This window comes from Lagopus leucura, unplaced genomic scaffold (assembly GCF_019238085.1).
Source record: "Lagopus leucura isolate 7727_CA_CO unplaced genomic scaffold, USGS_WTPT01 Super-Scaffold_100016, whole genome shotgun sequence".
Lineage (NCBI taxonomy): Eukaryota > Metazoa > Chordata > Aves > Galliformes > Phasianidae > Lagopus > Lagopus leucura.
The window spans coordinates 100,472-117,076 of record NW_024962270.1 but is presented as its reverse complement, the minus strand read 5'-3'; the positions used below and the strand labels follow the sequence as shown (position 1 = coordinate 117,076).

The 16,605-nt window shown below is 55.6% G+C and overlaps 3 protein-coding genes across 5 annotated transcripts; 1 reads left to right on the top strand and 2 right to left on the bottom strand.

The window, feature by feature from the left end:
• Nucleotides 1–26: 26 nt before the first annotated feature.
• LOC122182828 (magnesium transporter NIPA2-like) lies at nucleotides 27–3,336 on the top strand. Of its 2 annotated transcripts, XM_042876433.1 has the most exons (5): nucleotides 27–238; nucleotides 320–376; nucleotides 1,308–1,398; nucleotides 1,552–1,712; nucleotides 2,010–3,336. In XM_042876433.1, exons 1-5 carry the CDS (start codon nucleotides 100–102, stop codon nucleotides 2,633–2,635), a joined length of 1,074 nt encoding a protein of 357 aa, XP_042732367.1. In that variant the 5' UTR covers nucleotides 27–99; the 3' UTR covers nucleotides 2,636–3,336. The 2 variants fall into 2 exon arrangements, with proteins under 2 accessions (XP_042732367.1, XP_042732368.1); XM_042876434.1 differs by lacking the exon at nucleotides 320–376.
• On the bottom strand, nucleotides 3,154–5,407 carry TIMM8A (translocase of inner mitochondrial membrane 8A). The gene is made up of 2 exons (XM_042876435.1): nucleotides 5,260–5,407; nucleotides 3,154–4,992 (listed from the first exon to the last, which is right to left on the bottom strand). The coding sequence occupies exons 1-2, from the start codon at nucleotides 5,380–5,382 to the stop codon at nucleotides 4,831–4,833; spliced, it is 285 nt and encodes a 94-aa protein (XP_042732369.1). The 5' UTR covers nucleotides 5,383–5,407; the 3' UTR covers nucleotides 3,154–4,830.
• Nucleotides 5,408–5,520: 113 nt separating this feature from the next.
• BTK (Bruton tyrosine kinase) lies at nucleotides 5,521–16,449 on the bottom strand. 2 transcript variants are annotated; one of them, XM_042876429.1, is made up of 20 exons: nucleotides 16,332–16,449; nucleotides 15,319–15,386; nucleotides 13,904–14,086; nucleotides 13,696–13,794; nucleotides 13,453–13,518; nucleotides 12,840–12,921; nucleotides 11,244–11,372; nucleotides 11,066–11,133; nucleotides 10,479–10,660; nucleotides 10,275–10,337; nucleotides 10,077–10,131; nucleotides 9,336–9,418; nucleotides 9,099–9,226; nucleotides 8,359–8,433; nucleotides 7,805–7,976; nucleotides 7,317–7,533; nucleotides 6,655–6,719; nucleotides 6,071–6,189; nucleotides 5,805–5,962; nucleotides 5,521–5,729 (listed from the first exon to the last, which is right to left on the bottom strand). In XM_042876429.1, the coding sequence occupies exons 3-20, from the start codon at nucleotides 14,042–14,044 to the stop codon at nucleotides 5,658–5,660; spliced, it is 1,974 nt and encodes a 657-aa protein (XP_042732363.1). In that variant the 5' UTR covers nucleotides 14,045–14,086; nucleotides 15,319–15,386; nucleotides 16,332–16,449; the 3' UTR covers nucleotides 5,521–5,657. The 2 variants fall into 2 exon arrangements, with proteins under 2 accessions (XP_042732363.1, XP_042732362.1); XM_042876428.1 differs by lacking the exons at nucleotides 15,319–15,386; nucleotides 16,332–16,449 and having other exon boundaries at nucleotides 13,453–13,515; nucleotides 13,904–14,403.
• Between the last annotated feature and the right edge of the window lie 156 nt (nucleotides 16,450–16,605).

The following is a 16,605-nucleotide window of genomic DNA, read 5'->3' as shown; positions in this document are numbered from 1 at the left end:
GATGCCGGGGCGGAGCGCCGTGTGCCGTCCGGGCTGCTCGCAGCCCCGCACCGCCCGTTCCGTGCTGGGGGAAAGCCATCGCGGCGGACCGGAGGCACCATGGGGCCGGCGGGAGGTCGGCACGGCTTTTACGTGGGGCTGGGGTTGGCTTTGGCTTCCAGCGTCTTCATCGGGGGCAGCTTTATCCTGAAGAAGAAGGGGCTGCTCCGCCTGTGCGGCCGCGGTCGTCCCAGGGCAGGTACGGCCCGAGCCGACTCCGAGCGGGGCTCCGCCTGCGGCTGCGCGGCGCCTTCATTGCCGCGTCCGTTTCTCCCCGCAGGGCACGGAGGGCACGCGTACCTGCGGGAGTGGCTGTGGTGGGCAGGGCTGCTGTGCAGTGAGTACCGAGAGCTCGGGAAAGGCTGAGCAGCAGGATTGAACCCAGCGCCGACGGGGGGAGGAGGGACGCCGGGAGAGGGGCTGTGCCTCTGCTCTGCCCTCCTGAGGTCCCGCGTTGCATCCAGAACGCAGGAAGGGTCGGGAGGAACCCACGAGGATGCTCGAGGGTTGGAGCAGCTCTGCTGCGGGGAAGGGCTGGGAGCTGGGAGTGCTCGGCCTGTGCTCCGAGGGGATTTCCCTGCAGCCTTCGTGCACGGTGCTGCCCGGAGCCGGGCTGCGCATCCCTCTGGTGCCCGGCTGGCTGAGTGCTGGGCAGCCCTGCCTGCAGCAGGGGATGGGAACTGGCTGACCTTTGAGGTCCCTTTCAGCCCAGCCATCCTAGGATTGCTGAACTGTTTGATTTTTAGCTCCTGAACGTGTGGGGATGTTGATCTAATTATAACTCTAAATTATTTTGAAGCCCTGCTAAAATGGAACGGAGGAACTGGTCTGACTGGGTTGAGTCAGTGCTCCTGACCCTGCCCAAACCCTGCACTCAGGTGATGCTCATCAGCACAGCAGCTAACACTGATCCAGCAGCTCGGCTGCATGCTTGTCAAACGTGACACTTGATTTACCCTGCAAAAAGCCCTAAGAACCTTTCCAGCAGAGATTAACTTAGAAAAAGTAATGAGCCAAAGCTCCTTTCAGCTTTGAGGACATGTAAAGGTGTTTCTCTTGTTATTGCTTAGCTGGATGGCCACGTGTGGCTGGGGATAACCACGTGTCACCAGGAGCCTCCTGTGTCCTAGAGGGAAAAGCTTCGGCTTGTTCTGGCTGGCACTGTCCTCTCCTGGTTGCACACGGGAAATCTTCTGCCTGCACATACATTTGTATTACACTGAACTGCTCTTTACTCTGATGTTCACCTGACAGAGTTTCTCTTGCAGTGGGAATTGGAGAAGCAGCAAATTTTGCTGCCTATGCCTTTGCCCCTGCAACGCTGGTAACTCCGCTGGGTGCTCTGAGTGTCCTCGTTAGGTAAGCAGCCTCAGAACCATCCTTACCTCACCTACCACCCTAAATGGTGAAAGCTGCTCTGCTTTCCTCTGTCTCTTCCCTCAGATGTTCCATTCCTAACTGCTAGGCCTTTCTTGTTTTGTTTGTTGTTGTTGTTTTGATTTGATTTTTCAGTGCGGTTCTGTCTTCCACCTTCCTGAATGAGCAGCTGACTGTTCATGGCAAGATTGGCTGTGTCCTAAGCATCCTGGGCTCCACGGTGATGGTAATCCACGCTCCTCAGGAAGAAGAGGTTTCCAGCCTGGAGTCGATGGCAGAGAAGCTGAAAGATCCAGGTAGCTAAATGAAAGGCATCATGTCAATTTCAGACTTGGAAATAACAGTACTGGGGAGGGAACAGCTTGACTAGACCGATGGGGACTCTCTTTCCCACCACACCCTGCAGCATTTAGCTTTCTGCTGCCCTCCTGCACGGTGCTCCTGTAGGGCTGTGCCCCCCCCTTCTTGGTCAGCATGCCCCCAGCAGCTAGTAATGCCCTAGGTTCTGGGTGTGCCACTGCCCTGCTTGTTGTTCTGTCACTGGGACTACTGTTCTCCATTCTGATAGAGCCTTTAATTATTCTTTCTCCAAGGATTCATTGTGTTTGCTGTGTGCGTCCTGGTGAGCTCCCTCCTGCTCATCTTTGTGGCTGGACCCCGTTACGGACGGAGCAACGTCTTGGTTTATGTTTTGGTCTGCTCTGCCATCGGCTCACTTTCTGTATCGTGTGTCAAAGGCTTGGGGATTGCCCTGAAAGAGCTGTTTGCTGGGAAGCCAGTCCTGAAAGAACCGCTGGGCTGGGTGCTTCTGGTGTGCCTGGTGATCTGCATCAGCGTGCAGATCAACTACCTGAACAAAGCCCTGGATATCTTCAACACATCCGTGGTCACTCCCATTTACTATGTGCTGTTCACCACCTCAGTCATGACATGTTCCGCCATCCTCTTCAAGGAGTGGCAACACATGGTGCTAGACAACATCATTGGCACCATCAGCGGCTTCCTCACCATCGTGTCCGGCATCTTCCTCCTTCACGCCTTCAGGGACGTGCCCTTCAGCCCAGACCTCCTGCCCCTCTTCCTGCAGCAAGGCAGGACAGACCTGCGCACGGCATGGAGGGGCACGGACAGACATCAGTCGTGTCAGCACCAGCCTCTTCTGCCCTCCGAGGACAAAAGCTCTCAGAGCACAGAAGAGGAGGAAGGTGAAAGTGTATGAGGGAGCTTCTGAAGTGCTGTCAGCTCCAGCCAGCGAGCAGCTCCACAAGGTGCAAGGTTGAACGTGCTGCATTGGATGCTGCTAAGTACTTCGGTGTGTGCAGAGCTAGCAGTTGCTTTCTGCCTGCCTTAGGTGTGTGATCAGTGTGACCTCCCACCGTCTGGGAGCTGGCAGGGACTGCATCCTTCCTGTAACATCCTTCATTGTTACAGACACAAGTGCTGAGAACTTCCCTGCTGCCAGGACCCAGTGCCTCTTCAGCTTTCGTGAGGGATTGATCTGCCCTTGCCAGGATCTGCTTGGCTGCACAGAGGCCTGCAGCACTAACACGGTGCTAATAACCCTTACTGAAGACAAGGGCTGAGGAAGCCTCCGAGCATTTTTTTTTAAGAATACTTATTTTGTCACTGTTAATCTTCTAACGTGGTGCTGATATGATGTGGATAGAAGACAAGTGCCTGCCCTTAAGGATGACATACCCAGAGTGGTACTTCAAAAATTCTTCCGTAAACTGCTGGTTCGGCTCACTGTTAGAATTTATTTACAGGTTCACATCCAAGAGAAGAATACAGCCAAGACTGGAGAACTTCAGTGGTGCTGCCCTGTGATGTTCTGGCTCTTACAGAGGGGATCATGCAGCATCTGTTCTGCAGGCTGATGATGCACCTGCATACAGCATTAAAGCCAGCAGTGTTCAGTTACCAGGAAGCTGGAGATGCGTTTGTACCAGGAGCTGGGCCAGCACAGAGGGGCATGAAGGATTGCAGGGGTAGGAGGAATGATGCGGGTGCCTGAGAGAAACTCAGGGCAGAGATGGAAGGGAGAATGGCTCACAGTGGGGACAGGAGGGACCTAACAGTCTTTAGCTATTGAGGTAAGCTTTGGAAAGATGGGCAAATAGCTGTATCCTTGCAGGTTAGTATATGCATAGCTCTATTTAACTCATTCTGAATCACTCCTAGGAAGGCTGCTGGCTACAAGACACCCATTAGATGCTGCACACACCCCATCCAGCCACCCATGGCAAACTGTCACGCACAGAACCACTTTGTGAGGTTTCTCTGTGAGAGCTCCAAGCCACATGTTAGAAACGTGGGTCACTCTGTGCTTCCCACAGCCAGGCTGTCTGCAAACAGCGCTGAAACACTGCGTTTCAGAAGGTGAGTTAATAGGTGCTGGTTGTTTTTCCAGTTAGAAGCTCTGTGTAATTTCCAAGGGGCAAAAGTCCAGAAGACACAGCCGCAGGCTGCCCTCCAGTAATCCCCACAAATAAAGGTGCAGGTAGTTACAAAGCAGCTGGCTGTATTTTTCCTGTAGTTGGGCTCTCTGTAGAAACTACACAAGGAAGCAGGTTCTGTTAACCCTTAAGGGAGGAAGGGGAAAGGCCACAAACGTGAGCTTTGATTCATAGGACCAAATATGTTGAGCAACAAATCAGAATTCACAGCAGGTTGCCTACCCAGAAGACAATTATTCCCCTTCTCTTCTAATTTTGCAAATAAATAAAATCACCGTGAAGGAGAAGGAATTACAAGAATGCCATATTTCCATTTTTCAGTGATCATCTACCTGAACAAAGGAGAATTTCGTGTTAAAAATTTCACCCACTTAATATTTATTACATTGACTGAGAGAAAGCAATGAATGGAGCAAGTCAGTATCGAGAGAGCCGTGCTGCAATTTGAAAGTTTGTCACTTGGCCACATGAATGACTTTGGGGAAGCCTTGAAATGTCTTCCAGCAGTGACACTGCCAGGGATGTTCACCATGCCCAGCAGCTCTCCTCTTTAGGGGTGCCTGTGCTGGGCAGTCCTGCTGCTCTCCTTCTGCACAGCAATGGGGACTGCGCAGTGGGTTGGTTTTGTGCAATGGAGGTGTGTGCAGCACTGTTTTAAGGCAGCAGTGGCATGCTTATTGCTGGGAGCAACCCCACCACCACCACCTCATGCATGACACCTGCAGCCCCTGTGTCCCAGTGTGAAGATGCTTCCTGGTGATTGGGGATGGGCGCAGCACAACACCGCGCTGAAGAGCGGGCGGATCTGTTATGGGCTCTCATCTGGCTGGCTGCAGCTTTCACAAAACCGTCATTTAATTAAACCCTACGCCCTGGAGCTGACCTCGGCTTGTCGGGGCAGCAGAGGGATGGGCGCAGGGTGCAGCAGGGCCGTCCCACCCCCCGTTTTTGGGGCCGCTCAGTCGGACAGGCTCTCCGAGAAGGCCGATTTGGATTTCTGCGTCTGTTCCAGCCGGTTCAGGATGAACTGACTGGTGTCGATGAAACGCTCCACGCAGTTCACGAAGCACGTCTCAGCCCGGCTGTCCAGCTTCGGCCCGGGCTTGTCCATGCACTTCTCCTGTGGAGCAGTGGCTGCATTGGATCCGGGGGTGCAGCACTGCGCCCACTATTCCCCCCTTCAAACTCCCGCTCTTCCACCTCAGCCTCCCCTCCCCGGAACAACCCCTGGAGCTCTCCTCGAATCCCAAACCCCGAGGTAGAGGGCTTTCGCCGTGCCCCCATCCCCCTCCTCCCCACAGGATGAGGCCCGGCCCACCCCACCCCACCGCCTCCTTAGGTTAACCGGAGCCGCTGCGCCCTCCCGCCCTCCCAGCTCTCGCCGTACCCAGCAGAGCTCGGTCATCTGGTGCACCAGCTGCTGGAACCGCTGTTTCTGAGTCTCCACCTCGATGAAGCGCTGGAGCTGCGGATCGGCTCCCCCCAGCCCGCCGCCGGACGGCGCCTCCATGCCGCCGCCGCCACGACCTTCACGTGCCGCGCCGCACTGCGACCGCGCATGCGTACGCCCGCCCCCTTACTTCCGCCCGCCCTCCCCTTACTTCCGCCCGCGCTGCGCATGCTCAGCGTCGGCAGGCCCGGAGCCGTTAGGAGGGGTTTATTGAGGGGTTCTGTGGGGCTCCTCAGCCCGCGCTGTGCGCACAGCGGCTGCCCAGGTGCCGTCCCGTTTCCCCGGCCCGTTAGTTCCAGCCACCGGCACCGGGAAGGGAGGGCGGCTGGGGATGGTCACGGCTCTTCGTCTGTGATGTCCACGATGCTGCCCAGCAGCGCGGTGAAGGTGGGGCGCTCCTCGGCCTTCTGCGGGGCGAGAGGAAGGGCTGTGGGCGCCCGCACCGCGCCGTGCCCTCTGCCGGACCCGCAGCGCGCACGTACCTCGTGCCAGCAGCTGTACATGATGGCGTAGACCCGCTCTGAAGCCTGCTGAGGCCTGTAGAGGCGCAGGCCTTGGATGACGTGCTCTGTGGTCTCGCTGTTGTTAAACCTCTCGTAAGGCATCTTTCCCAGAGAGTAAACCTCCCACATCAGCACGCCTGTGGTGGGAAACGGCGGGGACACGTGGTAGTGTCCATGTGCAGCGGGCTGCTTACTGCTGCTGGGCCTCCTCCTGCCCCCCTGAGTCATTAACCCCGTGCTCTTACCAAACGACCACACGTCGGATTTGCTGCTGAACTTGCTGTACAGGAGAACTTCAGGAGGAGACCACCGAACTGGAAACTTTGACCCCATGGAGCTTGTGTACTCATCATCCAGAACGTATCTGCAGCACATCAACAGATCAGGGCACCTGTCCTCAATTTCACTTCTCACTCATCCATGCAACCAACAAAGCCCGAAAGGAATTTACAGCTTTCAGAGTGATCAGAGTTTGCACTCTGCATGGGTTTCAAAAGGCAAAAATGTCCCTTTGGAGACAAGATTATGTTAGTTGAGACTGGGAATGAGTGAGGGTGACATAGCAAAAATGGCTTGTGAAAAGAAGGCTGCAGCCAGGAGCCTGGAGATGGAGGAAGAAGCAGCAAGAAGACAGTACAACAGGGATAAAGGATGTAGGAAAGGGATGATGGAAGGGTGAAGGAGGTTGAGCCAGACAGATGAAAGACAGGAGAAGGCAGAGGAAAAGCCGAGCTGGAGAACTGTGGGAGAGATAGACAAAAGTGCAGAAGAAACTGACAAAGGCAATAGGAAATCGAGACAGAAAAGTGACACAGATGTATTACCAGACCTGGAAAGGCCAAAATCTGAGACTTTCACAATCCCTTGGTCGTTCACCAAACAGTTGCGAGCAGCCTGTAGATGGAGAGATGGAGGCTGTCATTCCCACCTGCTCCTTTCATCTCCCTGTACCATCTGCAACTTTGCCTCATCCCCATCCATCTAATGCTTTGCCCCATTTTGTCTGACAAGGCAGGACCCTCTAGGCCTCCAATTTATCCATGAAGGGACAATTTCCCTGGTGTGATTTTGCCTTGACAAAGCAGCATGAGGAGGAGATCAGATATGGCACACAGCAGGACCGCATGCTGGCAATGCCAGCCAGAGGCCTGAAAAACCACAGGCTCAGCTTTACATGGGGATTAAAGCTCCATGCCTGAGCTAGTGAATGCTGCTTGTGTTGCCTGACGCAAAGCTCTGCTCTAGCCAAAAATGCATTCCTGTCCCCAGAAAGCTGCCTAGTCCTTCCCTTTCTGTTAACCCACTGCACAGCAGTGACTTCAGACATGCCATAGTGGGCACCCTGTCTATGCTCAGGTGGGCAGGGAAGCTTGCAGGGATAATCTGAGGCTGTAGATTCCTCTCTTCACACCACTGAATTAGCTGGACCCTGTTGAGGACATGCTGTAGCTACAGCTGAGCTGGAGAGGTGTCCTTTGGCTGCATGCCTACCAGGTCTCGGTGCAGAAACTGCTTGGATTCTAGATACTCCATAGCTTCACAGACATCTTTGCACATTTCCAGCAGCTCAGCAGGCTGGAACCGCCGCTGAGTTTCCCTCAGGAAGTTCAGTAGACAGCCGTTGGCCATGTACTCAGTGATGATGAAGATGGGACGCTGCTTTGTGCAGACCCCATAGAGCTGCACCAGCTTCTCATGAGATAGGTTCCTGTGTTGGGGGCAAGAAGGGCATTTCTGAGCATCTGTAGGGACAAGCTGCAAAAGAAGCATTGCTGAATAAGAAGAAGGAGAATTGGGCAGGGAAGAGTGCTCCTGGAATGCTCACTGCCCAAACCAGCAGAAAGAGTACAGGCTCTCGAAGTGCAGATTCATTCTGCAGTGCATGAAGCCTCCCGATGCTGTCCCTCCAAACCATCTGGGAGTGCAGGTATTCTGACAAGATACATGCTGCACTGACCTGGGGGCTGCTCACCACTTACATCATGACTTTGGCTTCATCGATAAACTCATCTTCTGACATGGAGCCCTCCCTGATCATCTTGATGGCAACGTTGTATTGGCCTCTCCATTTCCCATACTTCACCACGCCAAACTGCCCTGTCCCCAGTTCCTTCAGGAAGGTCAGGTCCTTCGGGTCAATCTCCCACGACCCTAGGACAGAGAGTGTGAATATGATGAGTGCCCTTCCTGCAGGGTTCTCCCAGTGATCTGGTCTAGCTGGTCCAAGAAGAGCTCATAAGCACGTGCTGCCTGAAAGAATGTGCTGAAAGACCAGAAGTATGCCTGAAAAACCATCACAGAAAAATCATGAAGTCCAAGACCTTTTCATCCAGGGGATAGAATTGCAAGTCTCTTGGTTGGTATTGTCCCAGAGAGCCAGGGAGTATTAGGAAGGGATTCCAGGGAACAATGTGGGCCCTGCTGTGGGGAAACGACCAGGAGCTCAGCCCCAAGGAGTTCCTGCAGACAGAGCACCCAAGCACCCTTCAGGCCCTGCAGCCAGGGAAAATTAAGGAAGCCTGAGACAGCTTACCATAGCCCAGGCCAGCTGTGGAAGGGGCACTTTTCTGGTGTCGAGACACGGGATACTTCAGTCTGGATATGAGCCCTGAAACACAGAAAGGTGCACTGCCACACCACGATGTTTCAGCAGAGAATACAGGCCTCCTGCCTTCAGCCCAAGAAAAGGAGGACGCTGTGAAGTCAGTAAAACCTGGTGGCCTCACTCTGTCCCTGTACTTTCTTTGAGCCTGTCACAGCTTGTCCTTGCTTGGAACATTCTTGTTCCAGCTTTTCTTGGGCTGCATCCTCCTATCTCCATTCCCTGTTTGAGAGATGCTTTATCATCTGCAAACCCACACTGCTGGATAGGTTAAGAGGGACAGGTTCATATTTTACTTTTGTCCAGAACGGGATCGATTGAAATTGCATCAGTAAAAGAGAACAATGTTTCTTTACAGCCTAGTGAGGGCTGTGGATGGGAGAACAAAGCATTACTGAAAGATATGGGGTGAGGGTAGAGGGGTGTTTGATGGATGGAATTCAGGGGAAGGGATGATCGGGGGGGTGTGAAGTTCCTGGGGATTCAGCCATGCAGAGCAGAGGTGTGTTTTCCAGGCTGTTTTGCTCTGCTAAAGCTGCCACTGGGCTGTGCCAGAGCAGGGAGATGGTGACTGTACTCCACCTGTGTGGAGCCCAGGTGCTTCCAGTTTATGAGGGGCATTAGGTTCAAGGCTGTGGCTGCAAGCTCTGCCTGCACCCGTGAGCACTCACCGGCAGAGTTGTGCTGATGGTACGTGATGAGCTCTGGGATGGTGTTGAACAGGTGCTTTTCTGCCAGGTAATACTGATTCTGAGGGGTGCAGCATACAACGTAATGGCGGATCACCCCTTGGGGGTCTCTGGAGAAACAGTGCATGGGGTCAGCAGCTTGGGAAGGGCAAGCAGAGAGTGAGAGGTGCCTGGAGGGGCCCTCTGAGATAGCAGCAAGCTATTCTTAGATCCACTTACACAGCAGACTTGGCATAAACAGAGACAGTGTATTTCCCTGTCTTGCTGGTAGAGTCTCGGACAATGAAGCCCCCTTCCTTACCCTAAAAAAAAAAGGAGGGGGGGGGAAGATAGGATGAGGTAATTGTGAGGAAGTGAGCACAGCAGGCAAGAGGGACAATCACAGCATGACTGGAGAGGGTGCAGCGAATGAAAGGAGTCCTGCTTGTGGCCCCTGCTTTGGGGCACCTACTGACTTGCTTTCTGGGAGGAGATCACAGTGGAGACAGTTCCTGGGGCTGCTGGGGTAACACAGGCTGCAGGGTTCATTTGTTTGTCCCCCAGGCAGTGCAGGCTAACTATACTGCTGGGCTGCAGTGCTGGGACCATGGGGCTTTCAGCTACCTAAGGAATTTCTGGTCTGGATCCAGCCAGCTCTATTCTCCTTGTCAGCTACAGAAGAAGGGGTAGTCTTGCATCGCTCCTAAATCTACTGGCCCTCAATATCCACTGCATTCAGAAACACATCGTTTCATTGAAGAGAGACTGATTGACCCTGATGGAGATCAGGCCACATACTCCTCCCTCCCTTTCCAGCTGTGAACATCGAAGGAGCTGTGGGTGCTGGCCTGTTCTCTGGTGGCTTAGAGATGAGCCCAGCTTTCCCCTCCCAGCCAGGGCTGGCCCATGCTAGATGTGAGGCGACAGCAGCCTGCAGAAGTCCTGTGTGTAGAAGACCCAGACCTGGCAGTCAGCACTAACCTCCTGCTTCAGCAGTTGCTCTGCTTGGCTCCGAGTGATATTCTTTGAGTACCACCTGGAACAGGGAGGGATATAACCATCAGGGAGACCCCCAGGCCAGCCCTGTTCCCATCCTGGCCTGATCCTGGCCCAGAAGTGGATGTAAAAGGTCTCCAACCGAGCACAACTTGCCAGATCACCACGCTTTCTCCTACTCACTCATAAATCTCCAGGGAATTGCTGGTTTCGGTGACATAGTTGCTGGGGATGTATCCTTCCCTTCTGCAGGAGAAAATAGTTTGAGAGTCTGAGACCAGTGGGGATTCCCCAGTGTCAGGTGGGGGTCCTTGGGGCTGCCCCAGGAGCAGTGCTGGGATAGGACTCAGCTGCAGGGTGAATGCCATGGATAGTGGGAGCTCTTACCCATTCTTGTCACGGGCTTTCCACCAGGGCAGGTGGCTTTCCTCCAGGATGAGGTACTCCTCACCCTTCTGCAGCTGCAGGTCCTGCACATTCATTGGCACGTAGTTGTACAGGGCCACCACCTTCTTCATTTCTCCTGCTGCACTGAGGGCTGGCTCAGGGGGCAGGGGCTTCATCACCATCTTCCTCGTGGCAAGGGAGAACAAGGAATGTGGTGAAGCTGGCAAACATGCTATTTCCTGGGCAAAGACCATCCCCAAGCCTGGCCAGGTTAGCACAGCATTCCATTTCAGCTCCCACATATAATTCCAGCAAGAGACTGACCCAACCCAGTGCTTCTAAATGTCTTCCTTGAACTTTTAGACTTTATCTCATGTCAGGACTACTCTCTCTTCCCAGCTCCCCTGGGGGACTTCTAAGGGGTGAGATCATTTGGTGTTCGCCCAGCTCTTTGGGCTCCATCCCCTGCTTCAAGCCCCTTTGGGCTCTACTTTGACATCCTCCTCCAGAGCCAAGCTCTGGTCTATAAAATCCTGCAGACTTTTCTTTCAACACTTTGGAGCAATCCCACATTCACTGGTCCTTACCGTGTCCTCCTCAGGCGTGGGGGGAAGAGGCTTCTTTGTTTTGCGATGCGACCGCCCAGCTTTTAAACCTTCACAATACAAAAAACAAAGGTGAGAACAGATCTCTAGCTGCTATGGGCAGGTGAGAGGCGATCACCAGGGCTGGCCATAGGCAAGGGGAGGGTGCCCAGTGTCTTACTGCCATTCCTGCTCTCCAAGATCTTGCAGCCCATGGCGTTCTTGGCTGTCTGGGAGCAGCACAGGTACTGGCCATCAATCCAGAAGCAGGGGTGGTACTTCTGCACCAGGTCGCTGTTGTATCGGATCACTGCGGTCAAGGAGGGGAGACGTGTGTGACCCCAAGTGCAGAGGATCAGCCCCAGTAAGTCATTTCACTCCCTGTTCTGCCACTGATACACAGTTACGTGGCCCTTCTGCTTGCGTTTCCTCCAGCTGGTTGCTCTTGCCTCTCTGCCACAGCAACGCTAACCCTGTGCCACCAAGCTGCTAGCTGGAGGAGGGCCAGCCCTTCCCTCTCAGATTTGATCAGAGCTCTTCAGCAGCTCTGCAAAGGGACACGAGCACGTCTGGAGGGCCAGGTCCTGCTGCAACCGCTCCTCCTGCCAGCTGATATGTCCAGCATCCCCCAGGCTGCTGAGGTCCACAACTCACAGATCTTCTGAGCCTTTTTTTTTTTTTCTTTCCAGAAATGCTGGGCCTGGCTTTCCTGCAGGCAGGGCAGAATGCTGCTACCATCCCCTGCCTGCTCAGCAACCTTCCTTGCTGGGAGATTGCTCCCTCTCCAAGCAGGCACCAACCGGCTTCCTGCTGCTCATCCCCAAGCCGTGGGGACACTTGGATGTTCCTAAATGCCACCTCAGCATGATGGCCTGCACTGTCTCCACTGCCTGCAGAGAGCCCTGTCTCTTCAGGAAGCAGGATGTGGGCATCCCAGCAGCAAACAGCCAGCATTTTCTCTCTCTCTTTCCCTGCAGATTCTGCAATGGTTTCCACTGCCACCACACCGTCCTCTTGGAGTGGGGAAGTGGGGCTGGGGCTGGCAGCCAGGCAGAGCAGCAGGGCTCTTGTGAGATAACTGACTTCCTCGTTATCAGCCCGCTCTGCTTCCTCCTCGCTCAGGCAAACTTCCCTGGGTCAATTTGAGCAGCTAATCTAACCCCACCAGCACAAAGCCACAGAAATATACACACACACAGACACACAGGCAGCTCCATCAGATTTTGGCTGACCACAAACAGCCCAGCCTCTCTGTGCAGTGCTGCAGCAAGGCGTTCCCAGCTCGAGGAGAGAGCAGCTCCACAGCAAAGCATCAGCTCAGCAGCATCACACGGGGCTTGGGATGAGCTGGGAGATGGTCCAGGCTCCTAATATGCTTGTTGTCCTCATTTCCTTCCCAATGCAATGGGGGCCCTACCCTCCCCTTGCGTACTGGTGGAGCTCTGTGGCCACATCTGCCATTTCCTCCAGCTCTCAGTGACTTCTGAAGTTGCTTGAACTGCTTTGGAGCAGGTTTGTGGGATGGCAAGATGCCTCAGACGATGCTGTAGGAATCAGCAGGAGGTGAGCGCCCCTCTCCCCAGGCTCGTGGCAGCACAGGGATGGCACAAATGATGCAAGCAGGGGAATAGCCCTTATGATTTCGCTCGTCATGGGAGCACTTTCTGATAGAGCTCTCTTCTGCAGATATGGGATATCGTAACCACGAGGCAGCGAGCCCCCGGAAACCCAGCGCTCTGAGTCACGCCGCACACGCAGCTGGGTGCCCAAAACTCACCGCTCTTCAGCTGATGGATCCAGCGTTTGCGCAGCTCCTCTGTCGGGGAGAAGACATAGAGGGGCCCCTCGTCATACACCACCTGTAGACAATGTGCTCAGCGCAGGGCCGTGGCTCATGGGGGGAAAATAGGAGAGCAGAGGCTTGCAGCCAGCCAGAGCATTCGATGAGGAGCAAAAGCCGTGCCGCTGCGTGCTGGCCCCGTGGTGCTCATGGAACCGTGACAGAGATGTTATAAATAAGCCCCTTCCCCTGAGACTTTCCACTTCCTTCTCTGACTTTCATTGTGCTGGGGGCCGTGTGGGGTGACAGTGAGCAACTGGGTTGGGGGCTGAGAGAGCAAATAGCATCCATCCCTCCAGTACTGGCCAGGACACTGAAAACTGCAGGACAAAGCTCAGAGCCGGCATCCATCTCCTTTTCCAGAGAGCTGCCCGATTCCTCACTGCCCATGAAGGCTCATCAGCCTGCCCCACGCAGCAGCAGGGTGTCCCCAAAATGATGCTGTGCTTGTCCTCAAGTCTCCCTGCTCTTCTCACCCCTGCTGCAATGCCAGCTCCTGCCCTGCAGCCAGATGGAGCAGAAAGGTGAAGTGAGCACGATGAGAACTCACCTGAAAGGGGTAGGGGAACCGCTCAATGATGGAGATCTGCTCCATGTTGTAATCCTCCCCTTTCTTCTGGAAGAGAGAGGGAGAGATGGACACTGACATCCTGCAGCTCAGCTCACAGCCCTTGCCTCTCCTGCCCCGTGCTCTGCGTTGGGCTGGCCGTCAGTACAATTTGTGTGCACAGAGCCCCGTGCCAGACAGCACTGCCCCAGCAACAGCACAGGGAACAGCAGCAGGGATGCTCACCGGGACCTGCCGCTCAGGGGGAGGGTTGTTTTCGGGCACCACCGTCTCCACACAGGTGATCTTCTCAATGTCCACCGAGCCCTTCTTGCTGCCTCGGCGCTGCAAGAGACGAGATTGGTTTGAATGATCCCCAAAGTGGGAACCTGGGGAAACCCTCATCCCCATGCTTTGTGCTGGTGAGAGACCGCCAGCAGCCCCACAGACTCACCCCTCGCTCAAAGTCATACTCGTAGTAGGACAGCTTGCTCTCCGTCAGCAGGAACAGGCGCTTCTTGAAGTTGAGGGGAGATGTTTTCTTCTTCTGCTGCGAGCGCTTCAAGAAGATGCTCTCCAGGATGATGCTGGCCATGTCAGCCACCCCAGCTGCCTCCTCGCCGTGCTCACGGGGTTGCTGTGTGCAGGGTGACACTGACACTGCTCTTGCTCAGCCCAAAACCTGCCTGCAGCCAGACCTCACACACATACAGGGTATTTATGGGGTCACCTCTCCCTGTTGCTTCCTTCTTGAGATGCCATGGTGAGGACCAAGCTGCCAGCCTACAGGCTCCAGCTTCAGCTGGGTGCTGGTGGCTAGATGGGAGGGAGCTGAGGAGGCTGTGACAAATGCCGCCTCGGGGAGGAGCACAGAGGCCAAGCTGTGACACCCAGCACCCTCCCTCCTCCTCTCAGCACCGCTGTGTTTGTGTGGGCTGTTTCCTACCACTGAGCTGCCTGGGCTCTGCCTTGCACAAGGGACAGCTGTGGGGAGGAGGTCCACGAAAAAACAGGGGTCGGTCCTGGCCCTAAATGCCTGCAGTGCTGTGCTGCCAAGAGCAAAGAAGGCTCTAGAGCCATCCTTCCCCCCCTCTGCCCAGGGAGCCTGCAGGAGCGCACAGACAATGCTGAACTCCCTTCCCCATGTGAGCTAGGCTCAAAGCATTTCCTTTAGCCATCACACAGAGGTGCTTAAATCCTTCTGCAGCCCCCATCAGCACAGATCCTGACCCTCCCCAGGAGTGGGTCTGGATGTCTGTAGCACCCTGTGGCTGAAGGTGTGAGCTGCTCCCATGGAGGGCTGTAACCAGCTCCCGGTCCCACTGCTGAGCCGCACAGAGCCACTACTGATCCGTGCCCCTCAGTACCTTCTCTGTGCTTTCTACCCCTTCACTTCAAGTTTGTTCTCTTTTCGCTGGAAAAGTGGGGTCAAGCTCCCTGTTACACAACTGTGCAGCCCACCTGCTCACCACAGGGACCACAAGGGGACCAGAGGTCCCTACATGGCTCTGTCCACTGTGCCTCTCCCACGGCATGCCCAGCAGGGGGGCAGGAACAGGGCGTCCCTCCCATCTTCTCCAATGCCCAGTCCCTCACCACAGAACCTTGTGGCAGCAAACCAGCCCTGTGTGCCTGCAGACAATGGGGCTCCCCCACTCCGGGGCTCCCCCTGTTCTCCCTCTGTGGGCCCCATTGCTTAGGGTTCTTTGGGTGGTTTAAAAATAAAAACAACTTAAAAATAATGGGTTATCTGAAGAACCAGCAGCCTCTGGCTGATCCAGGGATGAGGGCTGAGGGAATCGGGGACAGGGCAGGTGGCTGCAGTGGCCACTGACTGGCCCACAGGCCATCAGACGCAGGGAGCCTTACCTTGTGTTGCAGCAACTGTGTCACCCCCAGCAGCGGTGGGCAGAATGGACAGGTCCTCACTGTGTCCTCTGGCATGGTGACACCAGGGATGAAAGGATGGTGAGTGTCACAGAAGGATGCTCTGACCCATCACAGTGCAGTCTCCCTGTCCCCAGCGCAGCCTCCCCATCTCTGACCCAGCACATTCCTCCCCAGCTGCCCCTCTCTGCCAGGTGTGTAGCAGGGACAAGGAAGGGGTCGATGCGTGCAGAGCCACCAGACCCCATCCCTGTGCTGGTGGCTGCCCGGCAGTACTCACCTCCCCAGTCAGCCATCGCTGCCTCACTGTAACAGCAGAGGTGGCGAGCGGGTGAGCAAAGGCGTCCCCCCTAGATAACGTAACTTCCTGCCACTGTCACACCTCGGACAGAAGTGCATTGACGTGGCCACTGTGCTCAGTGCCACCACAACTACACACTGTTGGGGTGTTGAAGCAGGGAGGGGAGCTGCAGCAGGCAACCCTGCACAATGGCTGGACAGGAGCTGGGATTCAGCGTGCAAAGGCACTGCCAGCACCCCCACCCCCTGCTCCAGTGTCCTCCAGCACTCACAGATCACCCCCACTCCCTGCTCTGTGCAGCCCCAGTGCCACCAGCACCCAGCCAGCACCCTGACAGGTGGTTCCAGCACACTCCTAGCACCCACAAACCACCCTGACCCCCTATTATGGCATAGCCCCACAGCCCCCAGCTCTGATACACCCAGGGCCCTGCGCCCCACGTCCTCGTGGCAGCAGGATGGATGCCGCCAGCTCAGAGTGCATCCAGGCCTCATGGCCCAAATGGTGCTGCTTGTCGTGGCACACCGCAGCTGCCCAGCACCTGGGATACCTCCCCCATCCCCAGCACCGCCCCAGCACTGCTGCCACACGCAGCAGAGGTGTGAGGCCGTGAGCCCTTGTGTTGCCCACGTCACATCACTTTCTGCCACACGTCCCTGGGATGCAGCCCCCACCCTGGGTGCCCCGCACTCACCGAGCCCTTCCGGCTGGCCCAGATGGACAGTGCTGTGCTGTGCTGTGCCTGCTGCCCCACGCCTGCCCCGAGCGGCCCAGCACCGCGAGTCGGGGCGGCTGTGGGGACGCAGCGCAGGGACGGCGCTGGGGTCTGCCTTGCAGGGAGGAAGAACGGGGCCGGCCAACCCCACCCTTTCAGTTCCCCTTTTCTGAGTTTCTGACTCAAAGCAGCAGCTGCGTTTCCTCCTGGAGATGGCCGGGGCCACCTCCACACTGCTACCTTCACAGTGCCA